Genomic DNA, 21,702 nt, shown 5'->3' on the forward strand with positions numbered 1-21,702 from the left:
TCGAATGATATTTATGCTTATTTGGTATTTTAGAAGGACAGTAAAATAGTTGATTAAAAAGATAAGAACCACCTCTGTTGCAGCAACCCATATTCTTTAATGTACATGAAGATGTAATCTATTGTCAAAAACACCTTACAGAATCAAGCATTTTTAATGGATTACCAAAAGTTTTATTCCTCTACGTTCCAATCACTATTTTGAAGGATCCCATAAGTAGCCACTCAGAGGCTTATTTTCCCCATACACCGACGTTGCATTGCATGGCAGTGGCAGGTGTGGCGGCTGGCTGGCTGCTCCAGATGGACACAAACCTTACTGTCACTGACTTGATTTTTTCCCATTGCCCAGACCTTTCAGTGGCACTTGTCCTTGTCTCAGTACATTATTATTATTATTATTATTGACAAAAATAATCAGTTAACTATTTTCAATTATACAAACCAGAGTCATAGTTCTGGACCTCAAATAAACATATTAAATATAAAAATTGGTACCAATACCAATTATTTATAAATAAACTACTGTTAACAACTGGTAATTAGTTTTTTCCTATTACAGCTCTTGTCCTCTTGGTATTAAAATAATATAGCACACTATGAGGTCAATCAATATGAATTCATCATGTTGTGTAGTATTACTGTAAGTCTTACATTATTAATCAATCTAATCAAAAGGATATGATCTAACTCGCAATCTTTCGACTTTGTTATGATTGAATGCAATGTAGATTTACTGTACTAGGGTGTGTTTCAAAACCGGTAACCATACAGAATGAAAAAAAAATATTTATCAAGCTAAATAAATTTGTATTTTAAATGAACCTAAATATCTTGCCTTTCATTGCCTATAATTTTTTTTTCTCGTCAGATTTTAATAAATTTTAACAAAATGTGTCGTTTGTTGTGAAATTCTATGGTGTGGGACGGAAAAGATTAAATTGTTGTCACATAAATTATGTTAAAAATTGAAATTATCTGAAACTTGTTTATGCTTTACTAACAGTCCACTAATCAAATATCTATATAAGTTTTCTTTTAAATTCCTTTTAACTGTTATTTTTTTTCAATTTTATTTCAAAATTTCCGTCCCACACTTTTTTGCTTACAAAAAGTTTTATATTTCCTATAATTAATTTTATAAAAAAAAACATTCTCACGGTGCGACTTGTAGTAACTACTTGTAGTATCGACCCGAGATGCAGCGTGAGAACACCCTAGTCGTACCAACTTTTACAAGCTCCCAACCCCATTCTCCCTATTTCAGTCAACAGATCGTATGAAATTGACCAATCAGAGACGTCGGGTATTAGTACTACATGTAGATACTACAAGTAGTTACTTCAAGTCGCACCGTGAGAACGGGCCTTAATCCTGATATATTCCAATCTTTTCCCTCGTCACCAAAGTCCTGGACCATAATTTGTCTCCCCTGGAACCCTGAACAATAACTAAAAATGGCACTTAAAATACCTATTACCAAAATCTGAAATAAGCTTGTATACAGAAACCATAAAAAACATGCAGTTCAGGATAGCCTGTTAAGAATTTAATTCAAGTTTCAAAATAGGATGTGAACTTGAAATGAAAATTTAATGCACCATAGAAATCTGTAATAAGTTTGAAACCTATCTCAGAACAGGAAGTACATGTACACATCTGGGTCAGTACTGTCACGAACTGTACAACATCAATATGTTTTGAACACAATCCTTACAAAGATTGTACAAATTATACCAAATTTCGAATCAGTGACATTGTTGGAAAATTAATTAAACTGGACCTAGGTGGTATTAATAAAAGGGTATACATAGATTGTCCTTCATAATCATTTAGATTACAGTATCTATACAATATCTCCTTCGAATACTGTTTAATTCTTTAAACCCATTCAAGAAAATGTTTATAGAAATCTAACATACAATTCCATGGCATTTTTGGAACAGTAAAAAAAAGTAGATTAACAATTTAACATTACATAAATTTGACCACCCCACGACAAATGAACAAACTTACATTTATACATAAGTCATACTCATTGGTATTTCGTTCCTCTATAAAGATATATTCTATCATCTTTCAAAAAATTTCCAACATGATGATATACATTTTTATACGCCCACATTTTTATGTGGACGTATATTGTCGTCGCCCCTGTCCGTCCGACCCTCCCTCCGTCCACAATTGTTTGTGAACACTCTACAGGTCACAATTTTTATCCAATTTCAATGAAACTTGAAATATAGGATTATCACCCTAAGATCTCGGTTCCTTTCGATAATGGCATGTATCGGACTGTAAGTTCATGGATTATGGCCCCTGATTGTACGAAAAATCCCGTTTTTAGCTTGTGAACACTGTAGAGGTCACAATTTTTATTCGATTTGGTTTAAACTTGAAATGTATGTTTATAACCCACAGATCTCGATTCCTTTGGATATTCGTGCATATCGGACCATAACTTCCTGAATAATGGCCCCTGATTGTACGAAAACTCATGTTTTTAGCGTGTGGACCCGATAGAGGTCACAATTTTTATCCCATTAAAAAAAACGTTCCAATATATCACCGTTACACCCTAAGGATGGTTGAGTTCGTAAAAATCGGACCGAAACTGACGGACAAAATCGACGCCCCTCGTACTCAAATAGCGTAAAAATATGGTATATGAATGTTGTGGTCACAATTTTCATCTGATTTTGATGAAACTTAAAATGCATGCAGGGATAGAACTTTATTTGAAAACACACAAGCAAAATTTTGCTTTAAAGGAGCTAAGTCTCTAACTCAATATCATCCAAAATCTTCAACATTTAAAACACGAATTATTTGTCAATTTAAAACAACATTGATGCTGTGATCTTACAGGAAATAGGTGGGCTTCTGATATCCAATATTTAAGACAAAATAAATATTTTACCATTGGTACACGAATCGTGTACCATAATGCATTTCAGCCCCAGTTCTAGCAAGAGACTAGAGGAACGAGGCTAGACATATTGCACCAAACCAAACGGCTTATGTAGACTGGAATAACCAGACGCTAGGAATTTGCACTCGATTGAGACTGCTGGCTTATTTCACGGAACATAACTGATTTGAAATTAGACTAAAAACGGAAACGATTGAATGTAAATCAGTTTATATACATTCATATTACGGTATTATATGAGTTGCGACCCACTTGTGTCAATTTCTAGGTCCCAAATATTAGCGATTTAGCTCCTTTAATGAAAAAACATAAAAAAAAGTTTGTGTTCATTCGGCCGTACCTATTTTTATAGCTACCCTTGAAAACTCGTTTTTTCTCATTCAAGCGTATACCTTCTTGAGGATGCATTATATAATACAAGGATAGTAAATTAAACTATAAAACATAAGTACTATGTCAAAAAGTGTCCATTGATTTAGCAATTTTTCGGATCACGGACAGCTTTGTTATGCATGACACGTACGTACGACGCTGAAGTGAATGATAAAATTTATTTCAATCTGAAAATCAATGATTCCTTTAGAAAATCAAAGTATCGGTATAAACAATTTGTCAAGATTTATAGAAATTGAAAAGAAACGGATAATGCTGGAAAAGTGAGCGAGAAGTCACGTGACGTAAACAAATCACCTTATATTATAGTATTTATTCATCATTAAGCAATAAAATGTCGTAAATAACATCAAAAGGTAAACATTTTTTCAATATTTGTGTTAAATATCATCCAGAAAATTCAAAACCGCGATATATCCCCCGTGGCGGTACATGTTTTTTTACTATTAATTAATAAACTGTTTGTGTTTGTGTCCGTGAAAGCAACGTATATTTTTGACCGATGTCGGAATTTGTTTGATGGAATATAACGACAATAATGAAAGGACAGATAGTCGAACACTGAAAGAGGTCATTTATGATATGTGTGTATTGTTTTTATTGAATAGGGTAAACTCCTAGCCGATAAAATATAAGATTTTTACCCTGATCAGTTTGGGGGGTGGGGGGGAATGCATGCGCAGATGTCACAAAACGCCGGATATAGACATCGCTTTATTTACATTTTGCAAGGAACTTAGGACGGAAAATAATCTATAGAATTTCCGTTTTTTGTCATAATTATCGTCTTGATTTTGCGTAAAAGAAAAAATCATGTTAATCAGTAACAATAAGCGATAAAATGTTACACACATTTTTTACGTGTGACATATTTTGTGACACGCAGTCTACAAAATCAACACGCATTTTGCGTGTTTGCGTCTGTCAAATTCGATCCCTGAATGCATGTCTATTACCCAAATATCTTGGTTCCTTTCCATTTTCGTACATATCGAATAGTAACTTCCTGAATTATGGCCCCTGATTGTACGAAAAATCATGTTTTTAGCTTTTGGTCCCTAAAGAGGTCACAATTATTATCCGATTTAAAAAAACGTTCGAATATATCACCGTTACACAGTAATTTTGTCTGAGTTTGAATTTCATGAAAATTGGACCAAAACTGCCGGACAAAGTGGCCACCCCTTGTGGCTAAGTACGCAAATAGTGTAAACATCTGGTAATTCAAGGTTGTGGACCCTCTAAAGGTCACAATTTTGATCCGATTTTGATGAAACTTGATATACATGTTTATAACCCAAAGATATCGGTTCCTTTCGATATTCGCGCATATCGGATCATAACTTCCTGAATTATGGCCCTTGATTGAACAAAAAATCACATTTTTAGCTTGTGGTCCCTGTAGAGGTCACAATTTTTATCCGATTTAAAAAAAACCGTGTGAATATCACCATTACACACTTAGAGTATGATCTAGGTTCCTTCTGATAATTGCGGATACCCAAACTTAACTTCCTGGATTATGGCCCCTGATTGTTCGAAAAATCGCATTTTTAGCTTGCAGATTCTCTAAGAGGTCACAATTTATTTCCAATTATAAAAACCATTTAAATACATCACTATTTCACCATAATGAAGGTCATATTCAAATTTGGGGAAAATCGAATGGAAACTGCCCGACCAAATCGCCGCTCTTTGTATGCAAATTGTGTAGAAGTGTGTAATACGAAGGTTGTGGACCCTCTAGAGGTCACAAATTTTTTTTGATTTTGATTAAACACAAAAAAACATAACTTTATATTCCTAAGATCTCAGTCCCTTTTGATATTTGCACATTTTAGGCCATAACTTTCTGGATTGTTGCCCCTGATTGTACAAAAAATCACGTTTGTTTTTAGTTTGTTCTCTATCCATCTTGTGCAAAATGTGAGCGTATCCTACTGGCAGCCGCTGGTTTGGAATTGATTTAAAAATATACATATATGTAGTACCGGTACTATTTGGAGGAATTCCAAACTGGGTATAATAATAACAAATGTCATTGGAGACCGATACCATTCCAATTCTAATGAGAGCTTCTTATACCAGAAGTTAACATGATTTCAAAATAGGAGCTCAAGTGGTGTCTTACTTCAATATTGATATTAAGGATTTAGTGAATTATTGATATCTTACATAGTTTCCATATAAATGTAGGCATAAAATTGACAGAAAATGAGACATTTGTACAGATAAATCATTCTAATATGTGCAAAGTGTATGCATCAAATTGATTCAAATTACACTTGATTCAGAAAAAACAATTCAGGAAGGCATGCTCCAGTAGCCTAGCAATATTTTCACAAATACGACGCTCAGTTAACATTTGATTTTCCCATATAAGTGTAAAATTAAACTATGAATGATTAACAATATTAATATAGATTTATGTTATAAACCTCACGCATGGAAAGTGGCTTCAAGCAGTCCAGGACTATTGAATATCAGTACCACGTGTAGGCATTATATGGTTCAACATTTACAAACCTTAAGAGAATGATATCATACTCACTGAAATAATTTGAGGGCTTAAAGGTTTAATATGTTCAACATCTATGGGTCATTTTTATTGTCATGAAGAAAATAGCGTGGTCACCTTTATTGGACTGATTGAAGTATCTTGACAACAGAAACACTTGACACCTATTGATCAGTATTATTTATGGGTCAGTAATATTATAATGGACAGAAGAGGGAGATCATAAAAAATAGTCCTGGTTGTATATTAGTCATGTGGGAATATCAACAAACAATAAAATCACCTATGTAGATTTTTGTCAGGCAGACTTTCAGTGCAAAGGAGTCTTACAAGCATTGCAGTAGAAGAATTGTTTTTAATACAGAATTAAAAACAAGTGATTTATTTAAGTGCAAATAGTTAAAATGTGAAATTGAAATCATCAATAAGGGAATCAGAAGGATTATAACTAGCTCTAACTAGCTTTATGGCATGTGGGAATATCATCAAACAGCAACCTTAATTGTCCATCAATAATGAAGGACAAAACACTAAGTTTTATACACCTACATCTTCAAAGAGTTTGAGAATGGTTTGTGCACTATGTCATTTGTTACGATATCAATCAAGTTGTTGGTTGGGATCTCAAGTCATAATTTTTAGTGGCATGAACTTCATTTTTATGATGGGTTAGTCTAAAATTCCACCAAGTATTCAACTAATGCATTGATTTTTGTTTTAATTTTAATGTTTTTCAGGAGGCATACCTTCCTCTCCTAGAAGCTAAAACAATACCAGAATTACGCCTAGCGATAAGGAATGCTATCTCCTCAATTGTATCTCAGCTGGTGAGTTTAAACAAAATGTTTATATTAATTGAATCTTTGCTTTAAACATTTTTTTTTTTTTGTATTTTGAAATGTCTTGAAAAAATGGTTACTCTATGTTTACATGTACCGGTAAAATTGTATTTTTAAGTGACATTTGAAGAATAATCCACTGGAACTATAGCAATTACTAATAAGATCCTTGCTTGTATCAGCTAAATTGTATTCCTGTTTTGCGACTGTCTTTGAACATTTTGATAAAGTTTTGTATGATGTATGTTGAAAAATGAAATAAATGCTGAAAGTCAGGTATAACAATTCAAAACTGAACCCAATCAACCCAACTCAAATCATGTGATTTATTTCAGCTCTTAATAACAAGCATGCATAATTCAAAAGAACTGTACTGGACGATAGAATGGTTGTATGTATAATTAGAATCAAATGTAATTTATTTTTATACGCTCACATTTTCAGGTGGACATATTTGTTGTTGCCCCTGTATGTCCACAATTTGTTTGTGGACAGTCTACAGGTCTTAATTTTTATCCAATTTTGACGAAACTTGAAATATAGCTTTGTCTCCCAAAGATCTTGGTTCCTTTCGATATTGGCAATCGACATGTGTATCTGATCATAACTTCATGGATTATGATCCCTGTTTGTACGAAAAATCACATTTTTAGCTTGTGGATGCTCTAGAGGTCACAATTTTTATCTGATTTGGATGAAACTTGGTTCCTTCTGGATTATGGCCCCTGATAGTACGAAAAATCGCTTTTTTAGCTTGTTCTCTGTACATAACTTGCAAAATGGGTGCGTATCTTGCAGATAAGAAATATCTAGCATTAAAGATGCATTAAATAGGATTCAGATAAAGAGCTGACCATTCTTGCTATAATAGTTCAAAAAAAGATATGCAAAATGAATATTTGTATTGAAAATTTAATTCAAATTACTTTATTCTGGGCAAAGTTATCACTATTTGATGTTTTGACAAGATGTAGCATAGATTGTTTACTACAACAGTACTTGTCATTCGAGACATAGCCTTGATTGGCCATTTTTAAATTAAATCATTAAATGGCAAATGTCCTTCTTTTAATCCATTTAAATCTCTGCCATCCAATACTCTAGAGAGTTGATTGTAGGCTTGTTATGTGAATAAATATCTAAATAATAGTTTAAAGATACATTATGGGAGATTCGATAACGAGTTGGCACTTCTCACTATAATAGTTAAAAACTAGATAATGTAAAGGCAATTTGAGGAACATTTCATTCAAATTGATCCACTATGAACCAAGAACTAAAGCGATCGAAATTTCCGCCTAGCCTCGATCATCATTACTAAAGTCATTAAGATAAACAGCATAGTCTCAATTAACCATTTAATCGTTAAATCGTGAAGGAAAGTTATGCAGTCAATCGGCTCATAATCCACTAAAGATCGCAGGCTAGCGATGCCATCTAGAGTTGATTATGGTCTGGATAGGTTAATTAATGTCTAATAAATAATTTAGATAACATTTCAGGCCTAAAGAAAGACCTGCAATAGACAGATTTAGCTCTTGCATAATGTATGTTTAAATAACATTTGAAGCCAAGATAAGGACCTGCGATAGGCAGATTTAGCGCTTACATAATGCATCTTTAACTTCGAATGGCCATCAACTATTCATTTTTTTATCATTTCTCCCACTTTACATGTAATTTGTTTTTAAGAAATTTAATTTGTGACCTTATCAAAAAAAAAGTCTAATTTTGATAATAGTCTATATAGTCATGTGTTAATACATGTACAAAATGGCTACGTATGGCAAAGGTGGATTGACAGCGATCTGATTATGTTGACTGACACCATAGAGGTCTTTCTGAAACCCCAAATCGAGTAATTTTTCTGGTTTGTAAGTAGGAATCTTGGACTGAATAGTTGTTCATATACATAATATTAACCAGCCTTAATGTATGGTATCCATTTCTTTTTGAAAAAGAAAGTACATGTACAGCTGCCTATTCATCTAATGGTTTTTATTTAACTATATTTTATTTACATGTGAAGTCAATACATTATGTGTAATATATGTATCAAACAGAATGATACAATCGCTTTTATTGATCTCAAGGTAAAATTCTGTGTAGACAAAAATGGTAGAAATATAAAGATTACATAAAAAAAACCTCTTGGACAAGATCCAAAAATAAATAGATTACATGTTTGCACTAAATGAACAGTCTCTTAAAGGGACGTTGAATACTAAAACTCGATTTTAGATTTTTTATACGCCCACATTTTCATGTGGACGTATATTGTCGTCGCCCCTGTCGGTCCGTCCGTCCGTCCACAATTGTTTGTGAACAGTCTACAGGTCACAATTTTTATCTGATTTCAATGAAACTTGACATATAGGTTTATCACCCTAAGATCTCGGTTCCTTTCGATATTGGCATCTATCGGACCGTAACTTCATGGATTATGACCCCTGATTGTACGAAAAATCACGTTTTTGGCTTGTGAACACTGTAGAGGTCACAATTTTTATCCGATTTTGTTGAAACTTGAAATGTAAGTTTATAACCCAAAGATCTCGGTTCCTTTCGATATTTTCGCGCATATCGGACGGTAACTTCCTGAATTATGGCCCCTGATTGTACGTAAAAACGTGTTTTTAGGCTTGTGGACCCTATAGAGGTCATAATTTTTATCCGATTTAAGAAAAAGTATTATTATATCACCGTTAAACCCTACGGACGGTTGAGTTCAAATTTCATGAAAATCTGCCCAAAACTGACAGACAAAATGGCCGCCGTTCATTCTCAAATAGCGTAAAAATATGGTATATCATGGTTGTGGACCCTATAGAGGTCACAATTTTTATCCGATTTTGTTGAAACTTGAAATGTAAGTTTATAACTCAAAGATCTCAGTTCCTTTCGATATTTGCGCATATCGGACTGTAACTTCATAAATTATGGCCCCTGATTGTACGCAAAAACACGTTTTTTGGCTTGTGGACCCTATAGAGGTCATAATTTTTATCCGATTTAAAAAAACGTATTAATATATCACCGTTACACCCTAAGGACGGCTGAGTTCGAATTTCGTGAAAAACGGCCTAAAACTGACAGACAAAATGGCCGCCCTTCGTTCTCAAATAGCGTAAAAATATGGTATATCAAGACTGTGGACCCTATAGAGGTCACAATTTTAATCCGATTTTGTTGAAACTTGAAATGTAAGTTTATAACACAAAGTTCTCGGTTCCTTTTGATATTTGCGCATATCGAATTGTAATTTCCTGAATTATGGCCCTTGATTGTAGGAAAAATCACTTTCTTTTAAGCTTGTTCTCTATCCATCTCTCGAAAATGTGGGCGTATCCTGCCTGGCAGCCGCTGGTTAAATTATATATGCCAATGTTGAAATGAGGTTGTATTGGTCTGTCTGTCCATGCATAATTGCTTTTGGAAGCTCTAAAATTAAAGTTACCGGTACTGGTATATTTATTGAATCTTTCAAAATTTCTAATTTATGTACTGAACTGATTTTAATTTACCTTATTTAAAATTAAAAAAAAAGATTGGCCCTGTGGAGTTTGGTTGGGATCTCCTTAATGGGATTAATTCCTGCATTCTTCTCCTAAACTGCTTATTGAAATGGACTTGGTAGGCATGTTTCTTGAGTGGTACTTTTTGAGATGATTAAATATATGCTTTAACCACTTGAAACAATCTTTGAGATAAATTTACCTGCATGCATGTAATATGTTCTGATAGCAAACATTGCTGCACTTAATAGAAAATTGGCAGTTATGGCCATTATGATTGACATATTTCCTTGGTCTCCAAATTGGAATAATATTACTTAAATCTGTAACTGTCACATATCACTCAAATAGGCATCAAGTAGACTTTAAAGAATTATTTATAGAGAGATTAGAGTGGAAACCTTGGTGGGAATAACTACTAACAAGGTATGCCAGGTTGGTTCACAGTATATAATAAGAGTAACCACACATCATTTTTGCAACACCTGGAATTATCAGTATTGCTACACAATAGCACTGGAATACATAATTTTCTTAACTTTTCGGGAAGCAAGTTAAACATATACATGTATTATGCAAGAGCTAAATCTGTCTATTGCAGGTCTTTCTTTAGGCCTGGAATGTTATCTACATGTAAATTATTAATTAGACTCTAATTAACTTATCCAGACCATAATCAACTCTTGATGTCATCGCTAGTCTGCGATATTTAGCGGATTGGAATACATTTTCTGAAAAATAATTAAACGTAAAATTGGATAATCAAGACATTGTTTTTTATCGTACGCACCCAGCCTAATCATCCTATCCAGCCTTCTCAGTAAATCCTATGATTTCCTACAATTTTCTTAATCTCTTTAACCCACCAAAATCGATTGCCAAGGCAGTGGCTTATGTGTTTTTGGCTTTTGATAAGAGAGCGAAATCAAATTTGGTGGCATTTACTTGTATGTGTAACTGAAACCCCTTAGATATACATGTAGTATACTGTTTGTATGAATGTATTGAGTTGTCTATATAATATTATATGTATTATTAAATGTATATGACTATGTCTAAATGTTTATGTATGCATGCTGTCCATTATGGACGTATTGATGCAATAAACATCTTATCTTATCTTATCTGTACCTACTTTAGTAATGATGATCAAGGCTAGCCTAAAATTCAAAAGCTAATATCTCGGTTCAGAATGGAGTAATTTGCCGGAAATTTTCAGCGCATTCTATTTATGTTATCTATTTTTTTAACTATTATAGCGAGAGGTGTCACGGCATATACGGCCAGCGTGGAACCCATGGTTCACACTAGAGAAAGTCTCTGTGTGTAACCTACAATATGTCTTAAAAGTCAAAAGAGGAACTAGTCCTACGGAAAGATACATATGTAGTAAGCGTGGCCGGCCGACGTGGAACCCATTGTTTACACTAGAGAAAGTCTCAATCTGTGTGTAACCTACAGTATGTCTTAAGTCAAAAGAGGAACTGGTCCTACAGAAAGATACCTATTAGTAAGTGCAGGGGACTGCACCACACATAATTTACACAAAAACAAATATATACGAACAAGACACAACACGCAGAAATCACAAACAAACGAACAATTCAATTTGTCAAATTAAGTGAATGGATCCGGGGACTAGCCGTAAGCGTCCACTGCGCTGTACAGTCCTGGGCCTGTAGTGATGCACTTCACTCAAATTTGAAACAATCAGGAATATAACCCAGAGAAACCATTGTGTAATGCCAGCATGAGTCATGAATGTAAGCATATTGAAGTAAAAATTAACTTTTCAAGTAACCACAACGGTGAAATGTATAAAAAAAAACAGGTAGTCTAAAAACTAAATGCTCTATGTCAATTGAGAAACGTTTTAGTATTAAATAGAATCAAGGCATATGGAATACAGTTAGGGCACATGTTCCACCCACCACAAAAAACAAACAATACTGAATACATAGAAGCAAATGAGAAAGTGTAGACCGTCTCGAAAGACGGCCGTCTGCTGACTGAATGACGTGACGTAAAAGGCGGTAGGTTGCCAATGACGTCAAAATTAGAAAAAGAACAAAAAAGGGTGATAATCTAGACAAAATAATGCCAAAAGGTTAATAAACTATCGATTTAGCAACTAATCAGAATTATTAAGTTATAATTGCACAAATTATAATACGTAATACGGTAATACCCCTACAAGAAATGCAAAACAGGTATACTGAAGAAATCGTACTATGGAAGTGTATTTATAAAGGCGTAAAATAAGGGCGATAATCCAGATAAACTTTTAATAGGAAACTACAGAAAATTTAAAATAAATATTAAATTGGATCATTATCCAATATGTATTAAGCAGCCGACGTGGAACCCATGGTTCACACTAGAGAAAGTCTCTATCTGTATGTAACTTACAGTATGTCTTAAGTCAAAAGATTACCTGGTTCTATGCCATGGAAAGATGTCTATGTAGTAAGCGTGGCAGTGGTTAATGAGCTGATAATGCTTGTAACCATCGTCTTAGGAATCTACTTGGCCCCATATATGTGTGCAAATGTAAACATTTTTTTCATAGAGAAATGATTATTATATTCATAGCCTAACCCAATTGACCCGATGGACGATTAAGTCTATTAAGTCTTTTGTAGTAATCATTTATGGTTTATGTTTGTTTATTTTGTGAGACTGAGTTTTGTTTGTCAGCATACCATTAAAACACTACTTAATGTCTGCCGGTACAATGTAGATAGTCAGTATGGTTATAACAATCACAAGTTGCTCCATAAAAAAACAACCTATGGGCGACCAGTTGTAAATGAACGTCGTAGTTATTATTAGTGATTAGCTGTGTAATGATCATCCATGTACAGAGTAAATAAAGATAGTGTATATAAAATATAACAATCAATATTTTCATCTATACCACAAAACATTGAATAGATCAATACAGAAGATTACTAGGAGACATTAATAATTTTTCCCTTCACTATTGGATGCTTCTACATGCTATATGGAAATCAATGTTAAGTTCTCTTTTTGTATGTGTGTAGGCTCGATCAATTGTACAGGTGATGAGATAAATAAATTCTGTGTACATAATTTATATAATGTGCCGGTTAAAATATTTCTTTTGTTCCATAAATACTTCTAGAAATGAAATAATGTGAATTATTTATGCAATGTGGTGTCTAATTTACCAATTTATTAAAGAAGCATTATGTAAGATTTAGATAAAAAGCTGGCTGTTCTTGCTATAATAGTTCAAAAATAGATAATGCAAAATGAATATATTGAAAATTACATTCAGATTACTTTATTCTGAGCGAAGTTATCAATGTTTATAGTTTTATCAAAATGTGTGCATTGTATGTTATTGCAACTGTTCTAGTCTACTTAAAGGACAATATTGGTGTCAGTCATTATCACATATTTGATAGAACTGGTTAAACAGGTTTCAAATATAATTTTAACACAAAGATAATTGCTACGATAAATGCATTATGAAGCTTTCAAGAAAGGGAAGTGACGAACGCAAAAGGAAAACACCAGTTATCCTTATATATATATAACTAACTGAAGTGACGAGTGATAACAGATACACAGGCAAATTTCTGCTCACTAATAATTCCTTCGAAGACCAAAAGTTGTTATGAGACTGGGAGGATATCTGACAATTCAAAAAAATAATTGACTGTCTCTAGATAAGAAATAATGAGAAAAATAGGAAAAGTCTGTGCATTACCATGTTTTTATTGCTCTAGTGGCTAAAGTTAATATCCGATTTACGTTAAATTTATACATGGATGAGAAAAAGAAGCCTATTGATTTTAAATGATTTTTGATAACTTGAACAGCTAAATCCATCATAGTAAATGTTTTGTACACTAAACGTTACATGGGGCAGAACTAGAAGCCAAACAAATTCTACTGATGCAACTTAACCCTTGTTGACTGCCAGGGTGATTTAATATAGCTGCTTTGGGCAATATGTTTTGTTGCCTGGCAACCTATCTTAACTTATTATTTGAATCAGTGCAACTGTTGTTAGTATTGACATTGATGTGTTGAGAATTATTGTAGGTGGCTTGTATTATACATTACTAAGATTATAGAACACTTTGGCTTGAAGAGGGTTCATTCACACATTGTACAATGGATATCTCAGCCTTAAAGCCAACATCGATCAGTTCAGTAAATAAGAATAATAGACAACATGTCTTAGTCAATATAATAACCTTTCAATATTATATTATATGAATTTAGTATTGAACTTTATAATATAAAGTATCACAGTAAAAGCTGGAAGCCATACATTCATATCATTACAGAATTTGACCATTTAGAGCAGTGGTTCTCAACCTTTTTTTGCCAACGGCAACTGTGGAACACCTGGCTTAATATATATGAAAAATATTTGAATTTTGCAAAATAAAAACATGTTACATGTAAGTCAGACGAAATACAACCGTAGACAGAGACTAGTCATATAAACATAGAATTAAATAAAGATAAACACAGCTATGAACTTATGAGTAGACACCAGTGAATACTCAATTGGGGTCACATTGTTTTGCACATTTTGTTAGTGTGTCGTTCAAAATTTCGTGAACACTTAGGAAGATCTTGCGGCACACTGGTGGAGAATCACTGATTTAGAGATGAGCAATGCCAATAGTTCATTCCTGATTTCAATACTTGCACAAACTATTTTTTGTCTGAACAACCATCATGGGCAATTTTAAACACTGTTAGATCAAGAATCAAGACAATTACAACTGTCTTGTGCATGTAAAAGAACCCTTGACAGAGGAATTTGAAATAAGATTAGGCCTCATAGCACACTGCATGATGTATGCCGGTTTTTAGTAACCCAGTTGTTGCAGAAAAATTGGAAGTCAAACCCCATTTCATTTCATATCAATAACCATGTTAAAATAGGATTCATTTCACAAGACTTGTTTGCTGAAATACTTGTTAAAAGTAGCACCGATCAAAACAACAACAAACTAATCAACAGTGTTTAATTAGTTGATAGCTAACTAATCAATATAGTTATATAATAACTATCAATGGTATTATCTGATCGTTATAATAGTTTCTTAGTTTAAATTAAAAGTTGGCTACCCAATTGAAATTTTGGAAAAAGAGATACAGCGGTTTACATTATTTTTAATACTAGTGCGTTGTATTGATTTTAAGACACATTAATTCCATTAATTATAATGATATTTTATTAATCATATTAATTTCATTATTGATATGAAATGGAATATGAGAAAAAGAAAAGTATGTAAGATGATTTAGAATACATTACATGTAGTAGCAACAGTTTATAGCCTCAAGCTATATAGACCAGATTATGACAAGTTATTTCGCTAATCAATAAGGATTAGACACTAATGACAGCCAGGCACTTTCCTCCTAGCAATATTCACAAGATTGCTAGATATATAGCAACGATTACTGGTCCTTCTACCATCAATCTATTACCATCTTTACTCAATTGTTCACTCATTAGTGTATCAGTAGAAACTTGATTCATTGATCCCTTTACACAATTTTATTAACTTATTAAAAAATGTTCACTTATCACCATTCACCTCAGATGTGCAGTGTTTTACCATTTTTGATCATTATTTTGTCTACCAAGGGGATAGATTATTATGGTTGTCACAAAGTGACCTCAGGTTCTTTAACTTAATTGTCCCCTTTTCCAAATTTCCAACAAACAACACAACTAATTAATTTATTTTAAATATGTATATTGTACAATCAATTTACATATACAATTTAAGAGGTTTTTTTTTACAAAATTACAAAGTTACAGTTCATTCCGGCATTTAATACTCTGTTGCTTTAATTCTAATCAATCCTCCTGGTTAGCATTCAGATTAATTCTCCGTCTTAATTCCACCGTCCCAATCGCGTAAGTTGGTTTTTTAAAACACTTTAAACCAGAACACAAATTCTCGGAAAACACAAAACCTTCACATGTCACAGATCTATTTCCCGGATTCACCTAGACTCCCTAGTTGTATTAAAACTTCACCAAGATTGAAATATTTCACCAAGACTACATGCGTACGATTCACAAAGTTCACCAAGATTAAACTACAATATGATTCACAAGGTTACCCCTGGGTTGAAATATGATTTATATCGGTCACCTAGACATTACCGGTTAAATGTTATTTCATCAAGGAACGGATTCACATTTCAATACATCAAATTTATTTACCAGGTTCTACGTATCTAAAGCCAGCCATTGGTGTTACCGTAGATATTGAAAAACAGTCATGTCTGGTCCTTTAAAATCTCTCTGATCTAAGTAGAGAAAACAGCCATGTCTATCCTGTAACTTATTTTAAACCTTTCTGACAAACTTTTCTAATTTCTACACCAAGAAACTTTTAGTCACTCAAACATCCAATCAGAACTATGCACCACCTGCACATGCATCACAATCCAGACACATTCATTACTTTACACCCTCATTACCTAACTTGCTTAGACATACCAACAATCGTTCTGTAAAAAACAACGTATATACATTGAAAATAATTAAACTTTATTAACCAAAACCTGTACAATCCTTAATAAATGTCTTTAAAAGAAATAAATATTCCCTTTAGCCACGTACCCAATTAATTAGGTACCCTAAATCACAGAAATAAACCATGTCACAATTATACATAGCAAATTCACTTACCAATTGTGACAATGGTATTGAAATTTGATTTATCATTTTTACTAATATAAATAATGTACAGTTCTGTAATGTCATCTTAAATAAAAATTATGTTTTAAATAATCATAAATATTTCCTAGTTTTTAATAATTGGTTACAAAATGTAATATTTCTAATCCTAGGGAATCAAGGCAATTTTTTATCCAGAGCTGCATGCCCACATTAATAATTCAGTAAATGCATATATGTGACCTGTGCTGGCAAAGTGAGTTGTAATGAAGAAATTTTGAAAACTGAGGCTGACCTTAAAAATATCTTTGTTTCGCCTAACGCGACCGACTAACTAAAACCACCCCCGACTTAAATTATTTTATTGCACTTTTCCACGATCTTTTTATTTTATTTTGTGTGTCAACCTGAAATATATCATGAGAGTTATTTCCCTATACTATGGCTATGGTTTGATTCATTATTGAAACTGGTTGATCAAGACGAAAGCGTCATAGGTGTCGCTTCTCAACAAAATGGTTGCAGACGAATACACGTCCATTCCCACGAAATAATTCTGCCTCTATGTCTGTGGTGCGTAGTTTTAAACATGACGACGATATTTTCAATATCCGTTTTCGAGAAAAATGAAAGCACAACGCGCACTATCGTTAAAAACGTGTTGAAGGAGATTCACACTTCAAGTTCGTGGCTAATCGTATGCGAGTCGGGCATCACGAAAAATCCCGATGTCATTGATTTGTTTGCCAATAAAGAAGACGAATGTTTCCACCCGGAAAATTATTAAGCTGTCAAATTAGCTCTTAAGTTTAATAAAAACTTTCAGTTCGTTACTTTTTACGTCAGACCCCAAATTCATTAAACAAAATTAATGAATCTGTAGTATACAGCTAATAAGTTTTCTGTATTGATTTCTCTGACTTTAAAAAAAAATCTGAAAAAAAAAACGACCTACCGACCCTTCTCCTCGATTGTGGGTCGGGTTTGGTGAAACAAAGATATTTTTAAGGTCAGCCTGAGGTGTTGTTATTTTCACATTCTGCACCTTCAAAATGGTGTATGTTTGGTTTAAATCGGGCAAAAGTTGACTGAGCTGTGTCTTTTTGAAGCTGCCCCAGTCAGGAAAGTAAGTCATGAGAAAAAGCAAGTTAAAGATGTCGTTATGTTCCAAAACAAGACCACATAGCAATCATGCCATTAATTTGCTGTTTTGACGTTTAATATTTTCTTCTTCAGGTTTTCAGTGGTGCTGAAGATGAAAAGTGTTGTCAAAATTTGTTTGGACATTTTTTTTCTTATATAAAAAGATGTTTATATATTTTTTCCTGCCAGCTAGAATATTTATCTCATGCATTGCACTCTTTTCGTAACAAAACATCCACAACACATGCGGCATATAAGCATTTTAGCATACTCACATTTCATGTGTTTTGTATATTATAACTTTGGTGAGAATAACTTCAGTTAAACTTGTCAATTAATTAGCACCTTAGTGCCAGTGGTTAAGAGATTAAGTTTGTTGATTGGGTAATCAGTTTACAGTAGTTTCTTGATCATCACAGCAGTCGCCACACTTGTACACATGTTCTGTTGACCTTGTCATACGTATGAATTAAAATAAGATTTTGCGTGTACAATAGGTCTATTGTTATTTTCAGGTAGCGCAAGTATCAAAATATGAATCCCTGATAGAATGATGGAAATTTCATTTGTATTGTAAGAAAGGCTTACCGATACGTTCACTTTCATGCATAATGGCAGAATCGTTGCTTTTCAACTCGTTGGTGGTTCTCATTTTTCCAACCCATGGTGATAAAAGAATTTGAAACAATAATAATAGTATCCAATTATACATGCTTGTATACTTTGCATGCCTTATGAAGTGACAGTAAACGGAATTCAGCTATCAGTAATACTCTGTTCGGAAAGGAAATTATTGGCCATTTTGTTTATCTCCATTTAGGCCTATAAATTATTTTTTAAAGACGAAACGAGATATCAAATAATTACCGCTTGGATTAATTATTCGGAGTAAATAATGATTTGTTGACGGTCTTATCAATCAACTGGGCCATGACAGTTGATAAGTATTACTCAATGACACGATCCGCTTGTTGATTAATTTACAGTATTCAGCCACATGGTATTGAATAACACTCAACAGCAATCTATATATGATCAGAATTTTAAGGGATTTTTCCTTTCACCACATCACAAAGAGAATCGTATGTACCCCAAATATCGCCAAATTAAATTTCTATGTGAGCTAGAGCCTCGAGACAGCTGGGCATCTGGGCCAATCAGCAAATGAATTGTGTGGAATAAAGCCGAGTTTGTTTATCTTTGTAGGTGTTTTAAAACTCATTAGTATTCGTTCAAAATGAATTCATCGGCAGTACTTTGTCCTGTTTATAAACTAGAGATTCGCCGCTTAACATCGATGCAAAGTATATTATTTGAGAGGATTGACTAGTCATCCCTTTGCAGAGAAAATTAACTAATTTCGCTGAGAATTTTAAAAAAGAGACTCGATTTATGAATACTGTACTCTTACAAAACGTCCAAATAAAGGTGTCTTAAATGTTTTATTGCTATTTTGATCTTTTGGGCCGATAGATAGTATATTTATAGACTCATTTTTGTGAAAATCTCAATTTCGATCAAAATCAATATTTTCACTTTTTTTGTCTGTATATAACTAATTATTAGACTTTGCGCATTCCGACTCATTTTGCCCGAACGGGTCACATATGTTTCAATGGAAAATGAATTTGTTTAGTCTGGTATTGGTAGGGTACCCCACACTGTCATATGAGCTTACCCAACCCCAAGTGATAACAAAACGGCACTGATTCCATGGGCACAAATTCTCATTGCAAAAATATTTTCATTCCTACAAAACCAGTCTAGAAGAAATTTTATCAGTATTTAGTTAATATAGTGAAAATCGTTTGCTGTGATGTTCAACAAAAAATTTAATAGTTCTGCGATGATATTCTTCTTTGAAATCTGGATTATTGATTGATAGCAAAATTCATAGTGCACGAGGTCACTGGACAGAATTCAAAGTTTTTTGACGCGTCACATGATCGTTTTTTCCACAATCGAAATGACCTGTCCATTTTAGCATTTTTCGATACGAATGGATTGATTATGGAGGATATATTGAAGATACAGTCGGTATAGATGTTTCACAGACAAAACAGGGCTCTTAAAAGCAGTTAAAAGGTGCGAGAAAAAAAAAGCAAAACTAGAAAGTGAGAAGGCAGCATCTACATTCAGTCCAACCGAAACTACAACTGCCTCTACACTGGGATGTGTCATAATACATGTATATTTTACCAAACATTATTTACCTTTGATAAAAATAACAACTGACTAGTATTAGTATTAATCATTCGCCAAAAATAACAATTCACTCATAACATAATCGGTGAAAAATGGTTTCAACTAATCATCCTGAAAATTTCTCTTTGATAATCTCCTTAATCAACAAGATATGCCTACTTCTATTCCAACTAGTACTACATGTAAGAAAGGTGCATCAGTCATACAAATCATAAGTCCAGAAAAATTAGTGGATGGAAGAATTGAATATAAACATCCGAGAAACTTACATTCAAAGGAAAGAGGGGAGTACTAATTAATCAGCTGATTGGATAATCCCTAATTTACTTCTCACCCCTCTTATCTGATTAAGTAACATGGGCTGAACAAAGTAGGTCATTTTGGGACTAACAAATGGATCATTTTTATACAGTCATACATTCATGTGGATGTATATTGTCGTCGCCCCTGTCCGTCCAGATGTCTGTCTGTCTGTACATCCACAATTTGTTTGTGGACACTCTAGGTCACAATTTTTATCTGATTTTAATGAAACTTGAAATATAGGTAAGCAAAGCGATAAGCAATTTGATTGGTCGAGACTTTGGAGCTCGAAACTTTGTTACTAATTGCATGTGTGATGTATGTGAAACTTCGTGTATAGTTTTATTACATCAATACTTTAACAAGGTTTGATGCTGAGCATTTTCTGATTGGTCGAAACTTTGGAACACAATAACTCTCCTTCCAATTGAGGTAGAATGTTCAAAATTGGTGTAGGTGTCTATTACGTGAATGCCTTGGCATGGTTCGTTCATGCGCATTTTCCAATAAGGCTAAGCAGAGATGAGCAATTTGATTGGTTGAGACTTTCGAACACGATAACTTTGGTTCTATTTGGGTGAGAGCGATGAAACTCTGAGTATAGATTCATTATATCAATACATTGACTAAGTTCGATGATGAGAATTTTCTGCTTAGGCTAAGTAGCAATAAGAAATTTGATTGGTCAAGACTTTGGAACATAAGAATTCTGCTTTTAATCAAGGTATAGATGTTCATTAGGCGAATGTCTTTACTGAGTTCAATGATTTTAAAATATTTGGTTGATGCTTTTGGACAAGATAACTTTGAAACTTAGTGTATAGATTCACTCACAACCAGGTACTTCAAAATCTGATAGTGAACATTTTATGCTCAGATTAAGCATAGATAATAAGTGTGATTACTCGATACTTTTGAAAAAGATAAATATGCAATTGATGTGTCATCTGTTTGGTTTTTTTTTATTTCGGCGGGGGACATCAGCCTCACTGTTGGCTTGTTATATCTTGTTCTCTATCCATCTCTTGCAAAATGTGGGGTATTTTGCCTGGCAACCGCTGGTTATATTTAAAAACTGTTTAAATATATAACCGTTACACCAAAAAGGAGATTGAGGTCTCATTTCTGCAGATAGTGTAAAAGTGTGATACCAAGGTTGTGGAT

The 21,702-nt window shown here is 33.4% G+C and overlaps 1 protein-coding gene across 5 annotated transcripts in view; it reads left to right on the plus strand.

Moving 5' to 3' along the window:
• The window catches only part of LOC126830839 (cGMP-dependent 3',5'-cyclic phosphodiesterase), a 157,536-nt gene that overhangs the window by 56,260 nt on the left and 79,574 nt on the right, over positions 1 to 21,702 (plus strand). For all 5 annotated transcript variants that reach the window (XM_050561274.2, XM_050561273.2, XM_050561275.2 and 2 more), the window contains one exon: positions 6,580 to 6,669. In XM_050561274.2, coding sequence (XP_050417231.1) covers positions 6,580 to 6,669 — 90 coding nt within the window. The remainder of the gene's footprint in view (positions 1 to 6,579; positions 6,670 to 21,702) is intronic.

This window comes from Patella vulgata, chromosome 8 (genome assembly GCF_932274485.2).
Source record: "Patella vulgata chromosome 8, xgPatVulg1.2, whole genome shotgun sequence".
Taxonomy (NCBI): Eukaryota; Metazoa; Mollusca; class Gastropoda; family Patellidae; genus Patella; species Patella vulgata.